The sequence below is a fragment of the Mus pahari genome, chromosome 5 (genome assembly GCF_900095145.1).
Source record: "Mus pahari chromosome 5, PAHARI_EIJ_v1.1, whole genome shotgun sequence".
Classification (NCBI taxonomy): domain Eukaryota; kingdom Metazoa; phylum Chordata; class Mammalia; order Rodentia; family Muridae; genus Mus; species Mus pahari.
Genome location: NC_034594.1, coordinates 63,320,326 through 63,338,277, shown reverse-complemented (window position 1 = coordinate 63,338,277; position 17,952 = coordinate 63,320,326). Strand labels below are relative to the sequence as shown.

General features: G+C 52.5%; 1 protein-coding gene across 1 annotated transcript; it reads right to left on the bottom strand.

Annotated features, from left to right (window-relative positions):
- Positions 1-283: 283 nt before the first annotated feature.
- On the bottom strand, positions 284-14,533 carry Itm2c (integral membrane protein 2C). Its single transcript, XM_021197278.1, has 6 exons — positions 14,244-14,533; positions 5,767-5,907; positions 3,517-3,705; positions 2,328-2,438; positions 1,766-1,916; positions 284-1,416 (listed from the first exon to the last, which is right to left on the bottom strand). The coding sequence occupies exons 1-6, from the start codon at positions 14,367-14,369 to the stop codon at positions 1,325-1,327; spliced, it is 810 nt and encodes a 269-aa protein (XP_021052937.1). The 5' UTR covers positions 14,370-14,533; the 3' UTR covers positions 284-1,324.
- Between the last annotated feature and the right edge of the window lie 3,419 nt (positions 14,534-17,952).

Below are 17,952 nucleotides of genomic sequence, written 5' to 3'. Positions count from 1 at the left end.
AAAGCATGCAGCAGGGTGCTTTACCCGAACTTAAAAGCACTTGACCTTGGGCAGTTTCCTAAAGCTCCATGAGTTCTTCCGGCCACAGAACACTATTTGGCTCAGTCCAGGGGATCAGAGAAGACAATGGAGGGGACATCCCGCACTCCCTTGGTGACCCAGGGAAGGCCACTGTGTGTTAGCTTCTCCCTGTCCGCCACCCCCACCACTCTGTCCTCAGAGCACCCCCCAAGATGCCACGATTTAGCCACAACACCAGGGCCAAAGTCAGAAGTATAAGAGTTTGTTTTCTTTTTTAATTTTCTACAGACACTTCTGAAAAGAGATCTAATAGAGAAAATATACAAAGCATTTAAGGGCTTCACCACCACAGAGCACCCAAGTCTGACCCGAGGCACCAAAGCCTCTCCCAGGCTCAGGGCTGAGGGCAGCCAGCACGAACATCAGTAAAAACATGCAGGAGAAAACATCACACACCCCTGGACAGAGGGGAGAGATCCAGAACGGAAGAGGAGGCGGGGACGAAAGTACCAGGTGGCTCTCCCTCCCGCTTCCATCATTCACAGTAGCCCTGGAGTGTAGGAAGGCATGGGCTCTATCCATGGCCCAGGGCCTGCAGCTCACAGCCGGTGACTTCTATACCCACCTGCCCCTGCGTTCCCAGGCGCCAGGCCGGGGCGGCCCGGCTCCTCATTTCTTTGGTTCCACTCAGAGGACAATTGTGCTTTGCAGACTCATCCCACCCTCTAACGCCAGGCTCCTGCTGGTGGGCTGAAGGCACTGACAGGAGTCCTGGGAAGACCCCGGGATAGCCACCTTCTCTTGTGCTCTGATGGGTCCAACCCAGGACACATTTCCCCATCCTTAGTCCACACTCAGGCGTAAGAACCAGGAGGACAGGGGAAGTGTGCTATGCAAGGAAAAAAGTCTTTCAGGGCTTCCCCGAGTATGGGGGCTGTTTATGAGCCTCATGCCAAACCCATCCACGCCCCTGCCCCTGCCCCAGGCTTCCACATGTCCAGCCCCTCCCTTTAGTCCTTCCCCTTGGCCCAGCCACTGGGGAGATGACTTAAAATAATGTGTTAGAGAAACCATCTTGGGCGACTGTCCCCTCCTGCCTCCCGCCTGAAAGATCAGCAGAGGCAGAGGCCCCGAGAGATCACAGCCCTGGTACAGGGAGGAGGGCGGGCTGGGAAGGATAGGTGAGACAAGTCACATCTATGGAAAAGTGCCCAAGGTACAAGCTAAGCAAAGGAAGGAGGAGGGCCAGAGAGTGGCCAGAAGGAGAAAGAAGAGGGCAGGGGTGAGCCTGGAGGGAAAGGCTTCACACCACCCCACAGATGAGCGTCTCCACCACAAATGTGTTCTCGAAGTGGCGGATGGCGTTGCAGTTCTTGGCCCCACGCTTGTTGATCCCTGGGGAAAAAGAAAAGAAAAGTCCCGGTCAGGCCTGTTATCCAGCCTCCGTCTGAGAGGAACAGTGGGACCTGGCGAGGCAGGTGGGGGAGACCTAGGAGGTGACACCCAGAAACAGCACTATTAGGTAGAGGGAGCGCCTAGGTCAGGCTCATACCGTGCCCGTCATGTCCCCGCAATAAAGCCTTCAGGATGCTACTTTAGCCTCTCTGTGCCTCAGTTTCCCTTAAAACGCACAGAAATACAAATGATGATAGCGATGACAATGCTAAGTAAGGCAATGCCTGGCATGTCTTAGTTCTTGGTTGACATTCACTATCGTCAGGTTATAGCTGCTGCTGTCACTCACGCCTCCGGGTAGCCCGGCGCCGCAGCCGGTAGGTGTCCTTCCCGTTGCACAGGTGGTAGATGAAGGAACCTAGAGCCTCCTTGTCTCGGACATGCTCTGTCACCACCATCTCCTCCTGGATGATGTATGTCTGTGGGAGGTAGGTCCCTCTCTGCAAGGGGGGGGGGGAGGTTCAAAGTACGAGTCAGCACACAGGCCCTCCCACTGCCACACATCCCTGCTCTCTCTGAAATGACTATCTCCCCCCCTACACCACCTTCTCACTCCCGGAGGGCCTCTGACACCCGAGGCCGGAGCCTGTCCGACAACTATGATGAGCTTTGGCACATGTGCATGTCTGGCCTCCCACCTTAAGGGACGTGCTCCCGGTGATAGGGCCTGCGCCCCCTCCCCTCACTACTGACCCCAAACATGAACCTGCGTGCTAAGGAAGCCTCACTTGGCATTCTGGGAGTTGGGGAGAGGGAAAGGAGATGTGACTCTGGGGATGTGTCTCTCAGACTCCCTCTTCAGGTTTAGCCTCCACAGGGGCTGGGACAGGTGGGGACAGGACACTGCCCACCTTCACGTTCATGAGGAGCTCCCAGAAGTTTCGTGGGGGTAGCACGATGGTGGTGTTGAGCTCGATGACGTAGCACTTGTCCAGGGAGATGTCGTGGTAGGCAGTGAGACCCTGAGGGGAGGGGATATCCATCAGTCTCTGTGGAAGGCAAAGGCCTGGACCAGCCCAGCCTGCTGAAGGCTTTCAGCCAACAGAGGCCCTAATCCCACTATGCCATCAATAGAGCCTGGGACCTCAGAAGTAGTGTCCCCCCACGTTTTTGGACATCTGACTATGAGCACCCCCTCCTGTCCCTCTCCAGGTTGGTGGACATGCCACCAAACTGAAAGCGCACTGGTTGTTGGTCCAGTGCCTCCACTGCTACGGGTGACCTTTCTGGGGTTTGCGGAGGTAGATAAGAGTAAGGGTACACGATCATGTCCCGTTACGAATTTCATCAAAACAGTGAGGTGTAGCTATCCTAGGGGAGAAATGACCTTTATGGGACACAGGGGCACTGTTCCTTGGCCACCCGCTACCTCCCAGCAAGTTCCCTTGCTTCAAGCGTGGCCTCCTCAGGGAGGAATGCTATCCCCCAGGTTCCAGGGGCCACTGCTGCAGAACACCCAAGGGAGAGCAGGCTAACACAGACACAGGCTGTGGAGGGCGACTGCCTAGGAAAGAAGGAGAGGGTCTATGTCTCACTGGTCTTAAAGCAGCCAGAGACGAGAGTGGTGACCTCATGGGGGGAGGAACTGACTGGTGGGGAGTGGGGGGAGGGAGAAAAAAAAAAAACCAAGAGGGAACCTTCTGGAGTGCTGGCAGGGAGCCCAACTTTGACCTGGGTGGTGTTACACAAAGGAGACACTCACTCAATTGCACACTCTGATGAAGGGTGTACAAATGAGGGCAGACACAGGACCCTTGGCCTCACGGGGACAGCCAACCCCTGCAACGTCAGACAGCCTAGGGCAATGCAACCCAGTCCACCCTTATCCCACTCTATCCTTGACAATAACAAACAGTGCTGCCTTCAGAATAAAAGCAGTATCTGAAGGTCAGTCAAGGTGACCAAAGATACCTGCTGCACAGTTTATACACAACCCAAGGATTCTTTGTGTTCGTGCTCCTTGCTCTGGGTCCCCAGAACATTCTCTACTGTCCTGCCCCAGATCCCAGCCAGCGACTGGACACTCCAAGTCAGCCTCACCCGCTGGAAGTCATGGATGATGTCTGCAGGGTCCCCACCACCAAACTGGGGCACAGGGACATTAATACGTTCATAGTTCTCCTCAAGATAGATCTTCACATCCTCCTCCAGCTCCAGCCGAGTCCGGATCTGGGAGGACAGGGAGTCTTCGTAGAGCACACCACAGTGGAAGAAGTTATCTCGGGCCAGCTGCACAAGGTGAGGGGAGAGACAGATGGTCACACAGGGTAGTGACACACATGGCCACATGGCTTTCTGCCTACTTCAGACCTAGGAAGGGGGGAGGGTGGGTGTAAGACTTTCTCAGAGACAGAGAACAGAAAGGAAGGGAGAGCAGAGCCCAGAGCTGCTAGTGAGGAGGTAGGCTGGGTCTTGGAAAAGGTACTTCAGCCTCACAGGATAAACACGTTCCTAGGTGGAAGGCCTCTCTGAGCCTCAGTTTTCCTATCTGTAAAGTATAATGACTCCTAAGGTCCCCTGGCCTCAAAGTCTTCTGTGAAATGGCCAGGCAAATAAGAAGAGGACCCACTAGTCCTATGGATGGAGAAAAGAGCAGACCCTATAGAACACTTGAGTAGGCAGGAGGGACAAGCCAAAGGATGGACAGGCTGGGCCTGTGGGACACCACCAGGGGTGCCCACCTGTAGACACATGGGTAAAAGATAAGGTGGGAGCCAGGAGGTGGTAGTGCCTGCTTTTAATCCCAGCACTTAGGAGGTACAGGCAGACGGATCTCTGAGTTTGAGGCCAGCCTGGTCTAAAGAGCTAGTTTAAGGACAGCCAGGGCTACACAGGAAAAAAATCCTGTCTCAAAAAAACAAAGACATTAAATAATAATAAGCTCAGAAGGCAAAGAGCCATCTCTATTCTCCTCCCACGGATAAATCTCACACTGCTCCTAGCATGGAGGCCCTGCACAACGCTATGCACTGCCCCCATCTGGTGGACAGCTTCTTCGCCCATCGTCCAGGGAAACAAAGTGCTGCCACTGGTGAGACCTGAGCGACGGGGCCACCACGGTGCCCACTGGGTCTTCCCCAGGGACCCAGAGACTTACAAGGACTACGGGACATGTAACAGATGGAACAGATGGAACTCCCTCTTCTTAGTCTGAGAAGAAATTCTGCTGGGATAATAAAACATCCTGGCCACACTGGGGCCTTGAGAGCTTGAGGAAGGCCAAGGTAGACCAGATAGATGCCCGGGCGGACCGATGTAGTCACAACTACAGACCTGACTACCCACACTGTCCCAGGGACAGTCTGGGACACCCACGCTGCCTGGGAAGGGTGGGGGACCCTACAAAAGCACAGTTAGGGTCTGGGAAGAGAGGAGACAGAGCAGCGTCAGTGCAGGAGAAGGCTAGGTAAGGGTCCTGCACCAGAGGGCAGAGATGCCTGGCCAAGGTCTAGCCTGGAAAGTATAGCAACCATGCTTTCCGGGAAGTTTCTAAGGTGAGAGAAACGTGGGAGCTGAGGTCTGCAGGGGAAAGCCCCACACAGCACAATCTCTCAGGTAATTTCTACTGCCGAAAAAACTGGGTGACGTTAAATGCTTAAGAGACGTAGGGGTCAGTTGGGTCCACAATGACTGGAAACTCTAGCCTTTAGTCACTCTGAGATTTCCTGTTGATACATTCATGTTTAATCTCTCAGGCTACTTATTTAACTGAATTCACTACTCATGTATGGTGATCCTCCCTTTTCCCCAGCTCTGGGCAGTCCAGCTTTGGGTCTAGATCTCTAGTGGGTATATGTCAGGGGAGACAAGGGAGCTCCTTTGTAGACCGACCATTCCTGGAAGCAGGTCATAGTAAACCAAGTGTAACCTGCCCAGGGCTCAAACTCAAATGTCCATGCCAGGAATACGTAGGCCACCTTTGAAGTCTGAGCCCCAGAGAGAATCGTAAACTCCCAACTTCTCTATTGGACCTAAGAGCTCCTGGTGATGATGCTTCAGAGTGACAATGGCCACTGATAGGGTAGGGATGGAGGTGACTGTGTGCAGTCACCTGATCCTTGCTTGGCTCTCCAGAGTAAGTGCTGCGGCTGAAGTATCATGAGCCCAGGCAAGGGGACACTGGGAAGGAATGAGGGCTGTTCTCTGGGCATGCCTGGGTTAGGGATTCTTACTGTCTCTCTTCATGGGGGTCTCAGGCTCTGGCTCCCCACTGCTTCCACACCCTCAGCAGACCTCCTCTCCCCTTGTCTTGGAGCCACCCCTTCCCCATCCATCTGCCTGGCTCCTCACCTGAGCGAGGAAGAAGTATCTGTAGATGTAGACCGAGGCAAACACAAGGCCCATGAGCAATACAACCATGCCCATGGACAGGTAGCACACGCCGCCCACGGAGCCCCCCTTCCGGGAGCGGTGGCGAGGGGGGCGTTCCTCCTGTGAACAGAAGCACTATGGTCAATGAGATGCCTCAGAGGGGACCACTCTTCTGAGTTCCTCCTCCTCTAAGTAAATGTATCCATCTGGCCAGACTAGAACACCTGGGGGTGGCGGCAGGGGGCCAGAAGGACAATACAGATTGTCTTACCCCAGTTTCTGGACCTCCCTCCCAGTTACAGCGAAATGGAGATTTGCCTGGAAGCCCCAAACAATCAGCCTGGATTAAGCACACACACTTTGAATTGCCTGAATTTAGATCCTGTTCTTGGACAAGCCTGACCACCCTCTAGTCCAGCAGTTCTCCAGCTGTGGCTCTCAATTCCTTTGGCAAGCCCCTATCTCCAAAAATATTTATATATCATAAATCATAGCAATAGCGAAAATATAATTACAAAGTAGCAACGAGAATAATTTTATGGTTGGGGTCACCACAACTTGAGGAACTGACTTAAAGGGTCACAGCATTAGGAAGGTTGAGAACCATTGCTCTAGTCATTCAAACATAAAACAGGGCATATGGGATGGTCTGAGTGATGGCATTAGACCAAGGAGTTCATGGGAACCAGGATGCATCTGGTAGGGAGGTGCCACTGTCATAGGCAAAAGGAAGCCAAGGACTAGCACAGCTAGGGAGTGACGTGACCTAACCCTTCAGCTGGAGGCACAGGATGGACGGGGATGAGGACGGGGGTGATGGGGGCGTGTATTAGTTACATTTCTCATTGCTGTGACCCCTGGTAAGCCGTAGGAAGGGTTTGTTTTAGCTCACAGTCCACCCCGGCGTGGACTTACACAGCACATGTTCACATGGGGAGATCAAGTGGCAGGCTGACGGATGCTGGTACCTAGCCAGCATCCTCCGCTCTCCTTTTTATTCAGTCTGGGACTTCAGCCCAAAGGACAGTGCAGCCCACATTCAGGGTGGGTCTCTCCCCCTCCGCTTTCTGTCTCTGGGAAAACCTTCACAAACACACGCAAAGATATGCTTTATTAATGCCCCCAAGTGTGTCCTAATCTAATCAGGCTGACGAGGGAAATTAGCCAAACACAGATGGGCGTGGAAGCTGCTGTGCTCGACCAAGCTGGTCACTGACTGTGGGAGGCAGGGGCTCTGGGAGGCCCAGAGGATGAGGGCCTGATGCTTATCTCTAACCAAGTAGCCCCGAGCCTGCAGTCTACTGCAGTGTTCAACTGTTCCTCTGTGGGGTCAGGCCACGCAAGTCTGGATGGGCAGATGGTGTGTGCGGACTTTGCCTGGAACTGGACTTGAGGGCCACCTCTCTGCATGACCTCCTTTCTCTAGAGTGAGAGCCCAGGCTGGCCCTTATCTATTCTTGCTGATGCTACAGAAGTCCCCAGGCTTGTTCCTTCCTCTGCTCTAGTGCCTACCACTTCCCCTGTTCTTCTATACTGTTCAGACAAGGCCAAGAGAGGTCAAATGTCAGTATCCACAGAATTTCCCAGCCTTGAGAAGATGACGCATATTGGAGAATGAAATTTTTCCACTGGCCTTAAATAAGCAGGTGTTTGACCCCTCTTCCATTTCCAGCCAGCCATTGATCTATCTTTTATTCTAGAGACATTGGGAGCTCTGTCTAGTGACTCAGGACAAATCTTTATCTCAACACAGCAAAGGGGTCCTTGTGATGGTACAGGGATGGGCTTAGGCTTTGGGAGTCGGGGTGAACCCTATTAGAGAGTCTGATTCCCCAGTGTTTGGCACTCACTCTCCAACACAACCTCTAGGAAAAGGACAGAAAAAGCCTTGGGTTCCCACATCCGTAGTGGAGACCCCTCCCCCCCCCCCCACAAGATCAAACCTCGGCCACTTTGTACCTCTCTCCTAGGTCTGGCCTTCAGACAACTGGTCAAGGACAGCTGTTAGCCACAGGGGCAGGGAACTGCAGTGGCTTTGCAACTGCGCTCTGCAATAGGTCCTGTGTGGTGACATCAATGCCCAGGCTTCCTCCATGAACAAGCCACACTGTATCTAGGGGTTGGTGAAGCCATTGGCTCTAGAGTAGAGATGGGCCACAGCCCCCGAAACAGAACATTCATCCTGAGGTTATCTGAGGTGACCAGCCTCCAGGGATTAAAAGAGACAATGAACCTGAAAGCCCTTTGTAGAGGACAAAGTATGGGGTAAAAATAGCAGATCTGTGGGGCGGGCCTTCCCTTTAGGGCCATCCCTGTGGCCAGCTGTTGAGGCTGCACAGTGGCTGTTCTTTTGCTCTCCTGCTTCTGGAAAACCTAGCTTGGGAGAGCCACTGAAGAAATGAAACAGGACTGGGGGAGGGAACACAAGCAAACTGCAAGTCAGAGCCTGCTAGGCACATCAAAATCACGGCCAAGCTGAGGTCTTCCAGCCCTGCACCAGCCGCCAACTTCTGCTAGCCTGGGAAGCTCTGTGGCAGACACAGGGGCTCCTCGAAGGGTGGTGGGAAACGCCAGCAAGGACATGGCAAGCAGGAGTTGAGACTGCAATGACCCCGGGTGCAGGAAAGAGGCCATGCATAGCTCTGGCCAGAACTCTTGCCTGGGGATCTCCTCACCTTATCCAGCTGGGCTGGTAACTGTACACACCGAGTAGGAGAATAATTAAGTTCAAAATACTCCACTCTAAATATATTTCTTTGATGGGCTCCCTGTTATTTATAAAGTGCAGCTCTCTGCAGCTCTGGGCTCCTTCTGAAAGCTGTTCTTTTGTGAAAGGGATTGTTGTCCACCTGTATCCGAGGAGTGCCCAGAGGCCCTGTCCCTCACACACAGACACACAGCTTGCCCTGAGTCGTCTCCCCAGAGGCAATCATGAGCTGGGAAGCACTCTCTGCCCCGTGCATTATCACCACTCCAGCCAGCACGGCCCCCTCGACAGCAGCCTCAAGTCCCCGTTTCTTCCACAGCTCCTGATCATGATGTAAGCTTCAGCTATCAGGCCTTCTCTTTAAGTCTTAGATTTTGTATATGGCTCCTGCATTGATGTGTATACAAAAGTTAGTTTGTTCTTCCTGTGGATCTGTTTCCTGTCAGTTCACTTCCTAGCCTAAAATTATCAAACTCCTCAGAGGGGAAAAGGGAAAAATGTAAATCCTCCGTACGCTAACCATGGCTCTGGCTCTACTGACACCCCCAGGCACAAAGCTAGGGGCTCCACTGGCTTGCCACCCAGCCAACGCTCCAGCCGGGTGAGCCCTCAGAAGCACAGGATGGAGCAGTAAGGCTGGAAGTGAGGTTGGCAAGGAAATCAATCGAGGATGTCCCCGCTTGAGGACACAGTCAAAGCCAAGGCTTGCCTTCCATTCCTTACTGTCCCCCCACTAGGGGGCCATCACAGGCTCTGACCTCTTGCAATCTGAGAGCTTTGGGATGTGAGCATTGTGGGGCAGCAGTGAAGGTGGGTGGATAGCTAGTCAGCCTTCCTGAGGGGATAACCTCCACTCAGGCTGCTCACTGTCCTGCTGGAGACCAGAGAAATATTGCTCCCCCTCCCTCATGGAATAGTTACCAACAGCCAGGGATTGGGAGAACTCCCCTTTAGAAAGTGGGAGGGAGGTGCATACTGTTTCTAAGGCAACAGGCCCTCTGAGCAAACCGCCTCTCTGCACACTCAAGTTAAGCCTGCAAGGCAGACATCTGGGGACCTGAAAGGGCCCTGGGTCTCAGCCTTCAGGTTTTACTAGGTCTCTCAACTGTGCTCACAAGATAATTAGCCAAGCCAGGGACAGAATGCATAGGAAACCACCAGCTGAAAGACAGCTCGGTTGAGATACAGCCCAAAGGACGACAGCTACCATTCCTCAGTAACAATGCCAGAAAGAAAGAAAAAGAAAAAAAAAAAAAAAAAGCGGATTATGCTACAATTACAGGCTACTTAGTAGGAGGCAGGGAAGGACAAAGACACAGGCAGACTTTGAAGTGGTCCCCACCCCATTCCTACCCTTGGCATCTTTTCTTTCCTAGGCTGCAGGGATAGGCACATAGGCAAGGATGCCAAAGGGCATGTGTGTGTGTGTGTGTGTGTGTGTGTGTGTGTGTGTGTGTGTTAGACCTACAGACTGAGGAAGACCTTGCTGGGGTGGGAGGCTGGCAAATGCCTTCTGTCCCAGAACAACAGTGCACAGTGGCCAAAAAGCAACGACCACCTGAGTATGTGCCACACAGCGCCAAGGCTCAGGGTTTCCCACTAGTGATCCCTCCCACCCTCACCCTCGCAAGCCTGAGGCATCCTGGGGGCAGGTTGTAGCTATGCAAATCACTGTATTTGGCTACACCCAGAATTCTCTCTCCTCCTCCACCCTGGACAGCCCAGGCTTCTCCAGAAAACACAGGCTCAGAAAGGATTTGAAGCAGAAAGAAACAAGACCAGAAGAAGCTCTCACTCAGAGAGAGAGAGAGAGAGAGAGAGAGAGAGAGAGAGAGAGAGAGAGAGAGAGAACGCGCTAGAGAAGTTTTCTGAAGCAGAAAGAAACAAGCTGGAAGAACTCTCACTCAGAGAGAGAGAACTGGAACCTCCCAGGACAGAGGGGAAAGCCCAGCTGTGGGGCTGAGGTTTTAATCATAAACATTTTTTCCTTGGGAAGAGAAACTCCTCCTCACTGGCAGTCTGCTGACAGCCTTGAAGAGTGGAACCAGGGGAAAACAGGAAAGATAAGGAACCATAGTGAGTGAGTGAGTGAGACACAGACAGACAGACAGACAGACAGACAGACAGACAGACAGACAGACAGACATGGATGGGGCTAAGCTGCCTCTTTGAAGGTCATTATGGCCTAGGCAGGCAAACCAGCTCTCCTAGCCCACAGGAGACAGATCCTCCCCTTGCAGGTCCTCCTACCAAGAACCTGAGGACACGGACATGGGGACACACACACAGACACACACACACACAGACACACAGACACACACAGACACACACAGACACACACACACATACACACGCACGCACTCATGCACGCGCGCAAGTGAAATATGATCTCCAGGTATTTGGGCTGAGGGAGGGGGACACTGAAGGGCCATTAATCAAAGACAAATGTCAATGAGAAAATGACAGAGCTGAGATTACTGAATTGAATGTGTTTGCTTCTTATGCCCTGCCCCCGCCCCCAACCCAGGAGCCTGTCTATGTGAATATATGTGTGTTCAGACAGCGGGTGTAAAGAGGGATGAGAATGGGGGGTAGCCACTTGGTTGCACGCTGCAGTGGGGGTTGGGGGTGGGGGATGCAGGGGTAGGAGAGGTGTTGAACGCGGGCCCCAGCAGGGGCCATGTGGTGGCTGCAGGTTCCCCATTATCACCATCTAACAAGTGGGATGTTGGGCCACTGTAAGCCCAGCTGGCTCCCCAACTCCCACCCCTTGCCTAGTTTTCCTAGGAACTTTCTTTCAGTCTCAGGTCTGGGGGACAAATCTTATTTCAGTATTTGCCCAGAAGTAGGGGCAGGCCCTGAAGAAGATTGGCCAGCTGCAGTCTTCCCTTACCCCCAACACACACACACACACACACACACACACACACACACACCAGGTTGACAATAGCCCAACGCTGTCATCTGTTTAAGTGGTCCTTCTGGGGATTCACAGGTTAGTCAGACAGAAAACCCAGGAGGGACTCCAGGGTCATTCCCAGTTAAAAAAAGAGAACCTCATGTCTCATGTCTCGACATCGGTATGGGACCACATCCAAGAGGCCTTGCATAAAACAGCTCCCAGGCCTCTGCCGAAATTGCCTATCCCGCTAGCTTCTTGGCTTGTATCTCAGTGCCCTGACAATGGCTCACGTTCTGTCTTGAACTACAGCTGTATAACGGGTCCCTGCCCACTCTTACTGCCAAGCCAGGCACTGGGTAAGAGGAAATATACCTGCCAGCATTGCAGAGCAAGAAGAGACTTGCAGAAGTGAACTGTCTTACATGGTCCTAGCTGCAGCTGGGCTAGGCAAAGCCAGCACACACCACCAAAGGCCCCTTCACACCAGCTCAGACCTTGGGCAAGCTGTGTAGTGTGAGTTAACCAATGAGCAGTTCTGTAGGTATTTCAATCCCTCCTCCTGACTGCCAAGTCTGCTTCCCTAAGCTCCGTACTGCCCAACAGTGCTAGGGGTGGCGGCTCAGCAGGCCCTAGGCCACAACAGCACGCATGGCAAGACAAAGTTGATATTTCCATTTCACGCTGGGTGAGGGTAGGATGGGCTGCTTAGCTTCGAGAGTCTGATAAAAGCAGGAAGTTGGACGATGGTTATCGCTCTCATTGGACTGGCGGCAGAGAACAAAACCGGCCACCTTCAAACACGCTGCCTATTCAGAAATGGCTACAGAGATGGGGTAGAGATGTGAAAATAGTGGTGAAAAAGTAGCCTCACGGGGACTAAAAAATTATATAAACAGCTATTTCAGCGATGCAGGCAGGCAGCTCTCCCCCCCCTCCAACTATGAAGGAAAGCTCTTTTCAACAGAAGAGCACTTGGCCCACAGAGGCAGACATTGGTCTTTAGAGGGCTGTTGCTGGAGAGGTTTTGCTTGCATAATAAAACCTCTTTTGTTTCTGGGGCACCTCTTGTCCTCTCTGATCTCTTAAGACGACATAAAAAATCAATTGCCTGGTCCCTCGAGGCTCATAGTCTCTGTCTGGTTTCTTCGTTATTAGTATGTGTTTTGTGTTAATCTGTACACTGTCACATTATTGCATAGACTTATATAACCAAGTCTTCCAAGGCTAATGAGAAAAACGGTAATTTCTTCACCCTTGGGCTCAGCCCTCCTATCCAGCACCATCAGCCGGCTGCCCTAGCGTGTGCCCTGTGTTGAATCTGCTGGGACTTCCTTCTCAAGGAGGTGATAATGATATTCCTGAGTTGTTCAAGTTAGTCCTTCCTGCTCCTTAGACCACCCTTAGATCCATGGCTTTAGGCAGTTGGGTTCCAGTTCTACATTTTCGCTGGGTACCAGAGAACAGACAATCTGCCACTTATCAGTTCCTGGGCCCCCATATCCAGACTAAGAGGAAGACAGGGGGGGGGGTGCTTCCTGGAAGTAATAAAGGAAACTTAACCCCAGGGCAAACTTTTCAAACTGCAAACCAAAGTCAAATATGGGGTGTCCCTCTCCACCTGGGCTTCAGAGACCCTTCAACCCTGGCCTGGCTGGCCAATGAATTCTTGTTGGTGTCTGAACTGCTGGATGCTGTAGTGACTAGAACAGAGCTGCCTGAGTCCCTGACATTCCTCGGAGTCACCGTCTCTGCTCAGACTGGCCCACTGCATGACCCCCCTCTTCTAGATCATCCCCCACGAGTTCCTCATATATGCCCCGGCAAGGCAGAATCAGAGCTTCAAAACTTGATCCAGGAGGAGGAAGTGGAAGGGGCTTTTTTTAGGTTCGGCCTGGATAGAAAGGCCAGGCTTGGTATGCCCCAGGACCGCTGGGGGGCGTGTGACAGTGGCCATGAAAACACCCTTACCGAAGCAAAATGAAACTCGGCTGCTTTTCGTCACCAGTCCTTCCAGTCAGTGACTGCCACGAGTCCTCCCCCGACACACTCCACATAGCATAGTTTTCCATGGCGGAAATAACCTGGGTCCCCTCAGTCAGGGGAAGGCGGGGCACACCAAGGCCAGTCCACACAAAGCCAACTGAGTGACTATAGGGATGTCTAGGGCACTGGGGCAGTAGGGAGCCCACTCAGCAGATGGTAACAACGTAGCTGGAAGCCAGAGAAGGAAGCGAAGATGCAGGACCCGCAGGTGTGAAATGGGAGAAGGCTCATCACTTAGGTCTGCCAGTTCCAACAGTAACCTCCACCCGCCACAGACCCCATTTGAGGACCAAAATAATGGCACCTCCCTTTTGTTATTAACCAGAGATTCCCCAGTCAAATTCCCCAACCAATCAGGCCCCATCACCTCCTCCCCCCCCCTGCTTTGGGGGGGAACTACGTTCAACCCTCCTCCCCTCCCCCACTCGGGGACTGGCTTCCCGGGCCCCTGCCCCTTGATTGGAACCAGACGCAAACCTTCACCAACATTCCCCAAACTTTCATGGGCCCGCCACCTTCCCTTATCTTGGAACTTCGCACCCAGAAGCCCCCACATATGGAAGAGACCCTGTGTGCGTTCCCACTTAAGGACCAGTTCTGCTTTCGACTGCCGTTGTGGGGAAGGTCCTGAGACCCTTTCCCAGATGGGGATGGAGCAGCCTTTTCAGATCTCTCATCCCGCTTCCGCTCATGACTCCGAGGTCCGGGTCGTCGCGGCCACTGGGGTATGCCTAGGCCCCTCGATGACCCCCCACCCCCGCCCCGCCCCGCCCCGCGCCCCATCTGAGACCCGGAGCCTCTCACCCTCGCCGGCGTCAGCAGGATCTCCGCGGCCGGGGCAGATGCCGAGGCCGGACCAGAAGCCGCTGCTTTGTCCGCTTTATCAGCCTTGATGCCCGCTACCGCGGGCTGGAAACTGATCTTCACCATGGCTGCGTTGACCTGCGCCTGCTCCCTGCAGCCCCTGCCTATGCAACCTCGATCGCAATGCCTGCTTCTTGCTGCGCTGCAGGCACCGGAAGTTTGGATGGCTCGGGAGTCCTCGCCTCTATCCCCGCCCCGAATTTGTCCCGCCCCGCACGCGTCCCGCCCCGCCTTCCACGGAAGGACCTGACGCCTGCGCCAAACTGCACCGCGCAGGACTGCAGCTGAAGAATGCTAAGATTCCTTCCACCTCTTGCTCATATTCATTCAGTCAGTCGTCGCGCAAGAGCTTGGGCCCTTTCCTTCTCCCTCCCCATGACTAGCATCCTCACGTGTAGTTTAACACGACGTTGCCTGGCAACGTGCTTCTAACAAACTGCATCTCCCTCCTCCTTGATATCTTTGCTTATGTTGAGAGAAGATGCAGAGTAACTGTTCTAAGCTTTCCTCCTCCAACATGTGTTAGGCTGGAAAGGGGCATCAACTCCAGGCGCCTAACTGCTTGCCTCGCTCCTGAATTCTAAACCCATCCCCCACCTCCTTCATTCTCCACCATGCCTATTTCTCTATCCTTCATCCTGCAAAACCTTCAGGGAGTGGAGGTGGAGAACTTGAGGTGCACAAGACCTACGATACCTTGCAGGAGCAGAATCATGACTGGAAAATAATGACAGGAATTACAGAGGCTGGGCCAGAGGTTTTGAGTTCCAGTCACAACTCTGTTCCTGCAAATTATCACTGGTACTAGGAAGAAGCCAAGATTTATGTTGCAGAGCCATCTCTTGACAACAAAGCCCTAGATTTCTCCATGCTGTCCCTAGTCCAGGCTGTGATAGTACCCAGCATGTCGTGCTTGGCATCAGTTCTGCAAAGGTGCTGATAATGGGGGGCCGGGCATTCTGCTGGCGTGTTGAGGACAGTCCAGTAGGTTCTGCTGCCCTCTCCTACCTGTCACGGCTTGGACAGAGTTGCCTTAGGCACTAGACCATTGTATCTCGGTTTAGATCTTGTATGAACCAGGCAGTCCAGGAGATACATAGCTTAAGGCAGTAGAATATAAATGGTAAAATGTATAATGGTAAAAGATGTAATGGTGCGAAGGCCACTGGCACTGCAGGAATTGAGAGAATAGAGAGATGCATTACATGCAGGAAAGGCAAATCCATTACCAGAGTAGATGCGTACTCTGGTAAGGACTAAGCATTACCCTTTCCATGAAAGAAGTGGTCCCATGTAGGTGATCTGCCACCAGGGTGCTGGCTGGCCAGCCCAGGGAATGGTGGCCAGTGATGGTCACTGCTGGTGTGGCAGATCTGGCACTCAGCTGCGGCTGTTACCAGATCACTTTGATGAGTGGAAGTCCATATTGCCAGTCCAGGTATAATCTCCATCCCCATCACCATGGCCGTTTGTTCAAGGCTCATTGGACAATGACAGGGATGGCTGGGGAAAGAGGCTGACTGTCCACAGAACGGGCCATCTGTCCACTGGATTACTAAACTCCTCCCCTGCTGAAGTCACCTTTTGATGAGCATTACATAGTACACAGGCATGTCACATCCTTTGCCTTTCTGTAGAGATTTAGCCACATACTTCTTCCCCAGATGTTTTTTCTCACTAATTTTCCATCATGCACTTCCCAAATCCCTCACCGTCCAGACAATCCATTGACTACAGCCCATGAGCCAGTGAACAATCACATATCTGGACATTTCTCTTCCCAAACAAACCATACGGCCTAGTGCACTGCCTGAAGTTCTGCCTGCTATGACGATTTTCCTTCCCTGATGTCTTCCGGGTTGTCCCAGAAAGAGGCTGTGATGGTGCAGTTGGCCACTCCTAGTGTCTGCTTTGCAGAGAATCCTCAGTAAACAAGACCTTACTCTTCGCTCCAGTCTGCCACAGGTACCGCTGTAATTTGAGTAAGTTCGCACTAGTGAATTTACATTCACTAGTGATACGTTTTCCAGATATTTCTGTTGCTGTGTGTGGCTTTCTGAGTTCCCTAGGGCTCTTTTAGCAAGGCACCCGATGAAGAGGCAGGGGAGCATTAGCAGACCCGCAGACCATCATCTTTCTTTGTGTCACAGCTTGTGACCCAAGCATAACCACCATGCTCACACCCTGCATGTTATGAGCTGTTGGGGTCTCCCACCTCCTTGTTGCTGCCAAGCCTACCTTGCTGTTACACTAATCACTCTCCTTCAGGTGCTGAGACCCACCAGAGAGTTGCTGTGTCTCCACCACCTACTGAGAGGACCCCCCGGATCTCCCAGAATGCAGCACCCCAGATCTCCCAGAATGCAGCATCCTTGGACCACCTACACCAACAGACACTCATCCCCACCTCCATCCTTGGACCCGCCTACGATCGGCAACTTCAAAGACTGAGGAGAGGGCTGGGAATTTTTCCATGTTATTTAAGCAGAGTTCGGTTATTAAATTTTGAGCCTTGATCAGTAGAAATTGTCTAGGCTTCATTTTCCTTTCGCAGTCTATTCCCTTTTAGGATATTCCCGCCCTTCAGGACGAACCTAGACCGGAGTGTTTCCGCGGGCGGGAACACTCAATGAGCCTTGATTATTAAACACACACACACACACACACACACACACACACACACACACTTCAACACATGAAACCCATGGTATGTGATTTTTGTGCCTGCGTTTGGATCCTGAACACTAGGATTGTGGGAGTCTTTCCCCTGGTGGGAAGCCTGGTCATTTTCACTGTGTAACATTCTAGTGTGCCCCACAATTTGTTTCTAGATTCCAGAAGAGGGGGATGTCTGGGTTGAAGCTACCACAGAAATTCCACCACAGCCATTCTGGCCCCAGTTGTCAGTCAATGCCTGGACAAGTCACTATGGGGCCCTTTCTTGGGAACCTCTCACTTTGTGATATGTAGCTTTCAGTTTATTCGCAGATGACTGTGTTCAGTCCCTGGCTAAAAACTAGGCGACTCTAACTTTTCCTTTGCCATCTGGATTCAGAGCTAATGTGCAGAGGGAGCTGAGCGGCTCTGAACGATTTTAGCGAAAAGGCTTTAGAAAGGGGGGATAGGGTGACTGCCTGGAGATAGATCAGATCTCTACCTGCATCCATCTGAACACAGGGTCCTTCTCACACAAGCTTCGTCATCTCACCAGAAGGCTGGCTTGCAGCAGTGTCTGGAGACAGACCCACTGACGCCACTGCTCTGGCATATACCTTCAGTACCAGAAAGTTACAAAGACCACAGGCAGTTTGTTCCCTTTGCAATGGTGACTATAATGCAACCTTTCTTAGAATCTATTTTATTAATAAGTAAGTGGTGTGTGTGTGGGTGGGTGGGTGTGTGTGCGCGCGCACGCGCGCGCGCACGCTCACATAGATGTGATGCATATAGGGTATATAGGCCAGCAATTGATGTCTTCCATAATTGCTCTTCCCTGTTCTTTTAAGATGGGATCCCTCACTAAGCCTGAAGCTAGCTGGCTAGCTAGTGTGTTCTCTGGAGTCACTGCCTCTGTTCCCTCCTCTATCCAAATGCTGGGTTTACAAACACAGGCAGCATTTACGTGTGTTCTGGGGATGTGAACTCAGGT